The sequence below is a fragment of the Penaeus vannamei genome, chromosome 1 (assembly GCF_042767895.1).
Source record: "Penaeus vannamei isolate JL-2024 chromosome 1, ASM4276789v1, whole genome shotgun sequence".
Taxonomy (NCBI): domain Eukaryota; kingdom Metazoa; phylum Arthropoda; class Malacostraca; order Decapoda; family Penaeidae; genus Penaeus; species Penaeus vannamei.
Window position 1 is genome coordinate 9,480,935 of NC_091549.1, and position 7,500 is coordinate 9,488,434.

The 7,500-nt window shown below is 37.5% G+C and overlaps 1 protein-coding gene across 2 annotated transcripts in view; it reads left to right on the plus strand.

Moving 5' to 3' along the window:
- Positions 1 to 2,205, plus strand: part of LOC138863004 (LIM/homeobox protein Awh-like) — a 103,119-nt gene extending 100,914 nt beyond the window's left edge. For both annotated transcript variants that reach the window (XM_070126773.1, XM_070127346.1), the window contains 2 exons: positions 843 to 932; positions 1,388 to 2,205. In XM_070126773.1, the coding sequence (XP_069982874.1) occupies positions 843 to 932; positions 1,388 to 1,449 (152 nt within the window). In that variant the 3' untranslated portion in view covers positions 1,450 to 2,205. The remainder of the gene's footprint in view (positions 1 to 842; positions 933 to 1,387) is intronic.
- The last annotated feature ends 5,295 nt before the right edge of the window (positions 2,206 to 7,500 follow it).

Here is a 7,500-nt window from a genome sequence, read left to right on the forward strand (position 1 = left end):
TTATAGTTACAGATTTTTATCATAACTAGAAACTATTCTCAGTATCACATTTTGTACCATCAGTATCATCATATTGTCTTTATTATTATTGTTATATCTATTCCTACCATTATTCGAGAGACGACGCTAAAAAACTGAACGCGATTATTTTGCGAAAAAACTTTTTCGTGATGAAAAAGGTATTTAGAATTATTCACACAGTATCTGATGCTAATGGAGAGATATGAATATTTTTCTGTGGATTTATTCGTATTACTAATTGCAGTACTATATATAATCATTATTACTGCTGTCATCGTTGTATTATTAGTAATTATCATTTATTACCGGTATTATTTTTCATTAACCTTACTATTGATATAACTATTACTAATGCTACCGAGGCTATTATTAGTATGATTATAACAAACAAACATTTACATCAAATCACTATTTTTCTCATAAATCGTGTATATTTTAACCTAATCCATTTTTTATTCAATCCTTATATTCATACCAAATCAAACTTCTTAAACCCTTATATACACCTAACCTCATTTTCCTTAAAACCTTATATTTAAACCTAATCAACCTATTTTCAAACCGAACTTCAAACCTTATATTTAATCTTAATTCAACTATTCTTATATTAAGTATGAACCTAACCGAATGTTTGTTTTTTTTAATCCTTTAGATTTGAACGTAAATATTTGAGTTAAATTTCATCCAAAACCTCATCCATGTGTTTCAATCCTTTAAATCTGACGTTCACTTTTCATCCAAAACCTCATCCACTGTTTTTAATCCTTTAAATTTAATGAACGTAACTATCCGAGAGTTAAATTTTCCTCCATTTTTTCCAGGTCTCGACAGAGCTCTGCAGGATATGAACGGGTCCTTGTCACGCACCATCGACCTCCACTTTATGTATTCTTTTCGTCCGCAGAGCGTCGGTGAGTAGGTTTTGTTGTTGTTGTTGTTGTTGTTGTTTTTTGGGGGGGTGTTGGTTGGTGTTTCATTTTTGTTTTATGGGTTGGGTGTTTTGTTTTGATTTTCGTTGTTTTGTTTTTGTTGTTGTTGTTTTGGCTTGTTTTATGCAATTTCTGATTTCGTTTTTTTAGTGTTTTTGCTTTTTTTACTCAGAGTAAGGATTGCGTTATTGTTTTCAGTATTATAAATATCTTTTTCATGGAATTTTTTATTTGTAATGATTTTTTTCTTCTTCTTGAATATAAGAACGCAGTCATCAGTACGGATACATTTACAACGTGGTCAAAAACTGTTGATCATGATTTTATATTAATTAGCTATTTTTCATTACTTGGCCATTCATTGATATCGTCTATTTTTTTAGTCATATCCTTGCCATCCTTCACCGTTATTTATCCTCTGCCTTTCTTCCAAACAGAGCCTGAGGAATCGTCATCTCCCGAGACTCCAATAATGACCATGATGCACGGCGAAGTGTGACGTCACGAGAGCGGGTGCCGGGCATCACCCCGATGACGTCATTCCACCGTATATAAATAAGCATCATTAAAAAAGAACAAAAAATCATACAAGAAGAGGCACCGAGGAAAAAAATATTGTATTTGTCCGTTGGTCATTTATTTTTTTGTTTTTCTTCGACTGGTGTAGATATGATTTCTTTCTCTCTCTCTCTCTGTCTCTCTATTCTCTTCATTTCTCTTTTTTCCCGCTTTCTGCCGGATGCCAAGATGTCGTGAGAAATATATTTGTCATTCTCGTTCTCTCTTTTGATTATAAGAAACATCCATAGGATCGTTCATGTGTTCAGTCTCTTGTATATATATGGTTCACTAATTATCCTTCGAACACAGAATGGTCCTTTTCCTTCTCTTCATTCCTTTTCTGTTTTCTTTGGTTCTTTTTTTATACCGTGAAAATAATGTTATTGCACTAGTTACCTTTACATTATTCATCCATTAATGTCAAAAAGGCGGTTCGGCCATTTTGTGTCGAGCTTTGATTAACTCTTGGCCGACTGCTCATTCACACTATCATCCGCTGTATAAAATAATATTAAATGATAATGATGTCTGTAGGTATAGGCATGTCAGATCAAATCTATGTCTTTCAGTGTTTCAATGTTGTGCTAAAGGGTTGCTAAGCAGTCTCGTTGCGCATATTAAAAGGGGTGGAAGTGGAAGGATCTTGTAAGTTTCTCTCTCTATCTCTTGACTTTTGTCTTTCTCTTTTTTCCTCTCTCTCTCTCTCTCTCTCTCTCTCTCTCTCTCTCTCTCTCTCTCTCTCTCTCTCTCTCTCTCTCTCTCTCTCTCTCTCTCTCTCTCTCTCTCTCTCTCTCTCTCTCTCTCTCTCTTTTTGTCTTTTGTCTCTTTTTTCTTTCTCTTCTCTCTCTCTCTCTCTCACTCACTCTCACTTTCTCTCACTCTCACTCTCTCTCACTCTCACTCTCACTCTCACTCTCACTCTCACTCTCACTCTCACTCTCACTCTCACTCTCTCTCTCTCTCTCTCTCTCTCTCTCTCTCTCTTATTTATATCATAATTAATGTCAAGCAAATCCTATTGCGTTCTCTCACCAACATATTCATATTTTCATAAACCCGAATAGAGGTTTAATAAGACTTTTTTCTGGTATTTTGCTCCATTTTGGAGAGAAATCGTGCGAAGAAAATAAAAAATGAAAATTTATCTGAAAAGCAAGAACTTTAACTTACAAGATTCTTCAGCTCCCTTTACATATTAGTCTTGAGGTGAATATTTCACTACCGTATTGTAAATAATTGACACGTCTTGTCACTTCTCTTTGTTATGTTGTATATTAAGGCGGGAAAAAGGGGGTTTTAAAAAAAGCGGTTGTGCTATTATATAATAAAAGCGATAGGATCTCTAACATAGCATTTAACTATTTATTTGTTAAGGCTTAGGATTCGATTCCTTTTGGACGAAGACGAAAGGAATTTGTTTATCCTGTGCATCTAGTTCAGCTAAGCCAAAGACATGGAGTAAGGAATACGATTTTCTTTTGTTTTTTTTTAATATTCGTTTATTTTCTTTATTTTTAGTCTGCCACAAAATGGTCTTCTAGGATGGCTTTTTTATCATAGTAATTTCCATCGTAGGTTTAATCATGCAGAGATACGTTAACACTTTAAATTTAAAACAAAAATAAACTAACACGCCTTCTTTGAAAATAATAAAGCAAAAAATTTACCATCTAACCATCAACAAAAGTAGGATAAAAATATTAAAAAAGAAACATCCAGATATTTTGATTTTAACAGTAGTTTTTTTACCATCAAAAAAACGTTATGGAAATATAAGGTTAAAAACTCTTGTTTTGAGGGAAGACACTTTCTACTTTTTGCTTTTTTTATTTATTTTTTTTATTATTGTTTTTCATAATTAATTATTGGTATATATAATCTGCGACGTTCCAGAATTGTGCACGGCAATTTTTCCTGTTGTATTCTGGTCATTTGAAAAGTTGAAATATATTTAACGAAAAGAAAAAGTGTTTTGATAAAGAATTTATGTGTATATGTAAAAGCTGTCAGTCCATCACTAGTCAAATGAGATACTGAACGTTCTTTTTTTAAACTTATATGTGTATATATAATAATAAAAAGTGTATAATGTAAAGAAAGCCATTCAGTCCAGATAAATGATTAAAAAACAGATCATACAAAAATATATAATGTACAGATGTAAAGGAATGTATCTTTAAGGAATATTCCTGTATACAGATGTTTTGATCTTACTTATGTGATTCTGTCGTCGCTCTTATGACAAATAATTTATCCGTTGTGTTCAGTAATTATCTATAAGAACTTTAATAACATAATTTGTCCATAATAACTGTTCTGTAATTATCTATAAGAACGTTAATATATTATTTTATACTGACGGAATTTTTTTTTTTTTTTTTTTTTTTTTTGTATGATTAGACAGAATCACGTTTGTAGGACATGAATTAACATGGCTGTAGTAAGGGAAAAGAAGAATCACTCATCAAAAGGCCCACTACTGTTAAAGCACTGGTCTCCTCTCTTAGAATTTAACATGTAGGGAATTTATTTATTTTCCATCTCCATCCAGATACAAGTTATGTAATAAAATATATTGTTCGCATTTGTTTGTGTTTTTGTTCAAATCCTGTTGGTATTTCGGATCGAGAAAGAACGTTTAAACCTAGTCCAGACAAAGCTACATTGTTTCTGGACAATATCTGAAACAGTAGCTCAACAAATCCAAAAATGTCTCGCAACAGTTGCAAGATGTGATTTCATACTCACGTCCAGACCGAGATACTTTGTTGAGCCACAATCCCGCAATAAAGTATTTGAAAACTTGATCACCCGTTGAGCAGCAATCCTAATTTGTTTCGCAGGTGTTGTTCCAGATGTCGAGGCAATTGTGCGTGTTTCTGTATATATGGGAAACACGATACAAAGTTGCTGGCAACACGACTTATCACCATCGTCTGCTGGCTTGTGCGCTCGGCTGCGGGGTTCCTGTAAACATTGTGCGATCAAATACAGAAAAATACACGTGCCATAGATTTATGAAATTTACATTACACTGGCAAGTGAAATCGTATATATACTGCAGACTAGTCACTATATAGTCAAGGCCTTAATACCGTCAGTTTTGTTCAATAGAAGCTAAACCTGGACACCATCTAGTGCTTTGGAGTCACATCTCGACAAGTCCCTACGCCGGATCATAGTGCACAGTTGGCAGGACTATGTTTCCAACCGACGACTAAACCGTGAGAAGCATTGGACCTGTTACTTGCATAATCCGTGACCACCAACTCGAGCGAATTGGGCACCTAGCTCGTTTTCCCTGTGGAGGAGGCCGATGGGAAGACCTAGGAACTCGTAGCTTGGGCAGCTCAACCAGACTTGTCGGGAAGAACTAGAGATGGGCCGAGGGCCTGCTTGCCGACTCGCCATGAGGGACCCCTGTGGGTGAATGCGGCTATGCGCCCCGTCGGCGTCAGCCCCTTTGATGACGATGATGACGATACACATACATACATACATACACACACACGTGTGTGTGTGTGTGTGTACATATTATATACATACATACATATATACACATGTATATACATATTTATTTATATATGTACATATCTATAAATCTATAGATATATATACATATACACACATATGCGCACGCAAACACAGAGGTATACACAGACATGCGTATCTGCACACACACACACACACACACACACACACACACACACACACACACACACATATATATATATATATATATATATATATATATATATATATATATATATATATATATATCAATAATGATTTGGATCTGAATGATACATCAGCCAGATACGACACAGCAAAAAAGAACACCTTTTTCCCAAGGCTTGACGGGCTGTGTCCATGACAAGAGCCTTCATTTCATTGACATTTCTTAAAAAAAGAAAAAAAAAAGACGAAAAACTTCCAAAGGGTTCACGTCCACTCTTCTAGCAGTCAAGTTAATGGTGTGGTGTAGAAAGTATAAGTTCCAAATTTTCTTGAATAGGTTAGTCGATAAGCTAAAGTGGTATTCTCTCTCTCTCTCTCTCTCTCTCTCTCTCTCTCTCTCTCTCTCTCTCTCTCTCTCTCTCTCTCTCTCTCTCTCTCTCTCTCTCTCTCTCTCTCTCTCTCTCTCTCTCTAAGGACACTACTGAACACGGTGAGAGACATATACGATTATTGTGACTCCAAGGTAGTTTTTGGACAGTTGAACTTTGCGAAAAATTCGAGTGAAATTGAATGCAGGTTGTGCCTCCCTGTCCTGGCCGGGGTTTGGGCATTTCCTGAGGCAAACTAGGAATACCCTTTCTAAACTGAGGTCATGGCAGGTGTTGCCACATCAGCGCCCAATTTTTTAGATCTTTCGGGTGCCTGTCTAATGGAAACCCGAGTCAATCCTACGAAGTGAACAGCAGAATCAAGCAGCGATGAAACATCAAACCTCGACAATAACGGAGTAGAAATTTCCTTTCCTGAAATACGAGAGAAACCGCAGAAGAAAGTAACGACAACTGCGGGCGAAGATATGAAAGAGGGGGTGCCGTAGCCAAGCAAGATAGCGAAGATGACGAGGGATTCACGGTTGTGAAAAGCAGGAATCAAATAAGACGAGAAAAGAATTAAATAAAAACATGACTCCTGACTCTCAGAGAACCAGCAGAGGGCTCCCAAAGCAACGGTCGCCACTGCGGTCGGCTGCGGGCGAGGAGGGAGTCATTCCAGCACACAGGAGAGTCCGTCTGGATTTCCCACAAAACACCGATGTTGCTACTAAATATAAATGGCTCCTAGACGCTGCAGAAAAAAAAGACATCACAACATCAAGATCATCTTCAAGTGAGACGAAGACAATTGCATCATGATTGAACAAAACGACGAAGTACAAGATCTAAAAACAGAATACGGCGGCATTAAACTACGGGAGCCAACCACAGACGACCACCAGTAAGTCCCTAGAGTAGTCAATATCATCGTCTTTGGACTCAGCCTTAATCAAGATGTATCAGTCCTCGAGAGACACGAGTCGACCATGAGACCCAAACGGCTGAAGGGCAAATCGTCGTAGCAGAGTGGACGGGCCCTGATGCACCTTTGGAGAGAATCTTTGTTCCAGGCGTAATAGGCGTAGCCTATTATCAGCCTCCAGCGAGAAAATGCTACAAATGCCAGAAGTGGGGCCACGTGATCAAGAAGTCCAGATCGACGTCGGACTGGTGCGGGGTTTGTGCCGGGAGACATTCCATCATCGACAAGGAAGCTCAAGGAGTTGCTGTGACGGAGAGGTGATCAACTGTAATGAAAGAGGCGCGAGAGCTTGGCATAAGGACTGTCCGAAAAGGCCCTCGTTCATCAGCGATTCAACCGGTAAGCAAGAAAAGTCGAAACCCCAAGACACAAGCCAGGTGCCTCGCAATGCCTCTTTGTCTGCTGCACGACCTCTTCGTGCCAGCGGAAGGCAAGGCGTGGCAACCCAGGATGGACCAGGAGGATCAGCAGCCGAAAGCGAGAAACCTGGTGTACCTGGTGATCCTATACTCGCGTTATATGTTGGCTTATAAGAAAGGTGTACTGACACATTCTTGGACGGAGAGTATCATAATACCTATACCAAAGCCTAACAGTCTGAATGAATACAGACCTATTTCTCTCACTAGTTGTTTATGCAAAACTTTTGAAAGGATGATATTAAACCGACTCATGTACAGAATAAGAAACTTACTATCGAGTAATCTTCATGTTTTTCTTTTACCAGGAAAGAGTGTCCAAGATTGCATTACGACCTTTCTCACAACTCTTGTGGGCAACGGTTTCACTGTCTGGACCTTAAATCCGCATTTGACATCGCCAATCGTCATATCATCTTACATGAACTATCTAAGATAAGAGGACATCTTCTTAGATGGATAAATGGATATTTTCAAAATAGAAAATCAAGTGTACTTTTCCAAGGATACATAAGCGAGCAGAAAGACGTGATGCT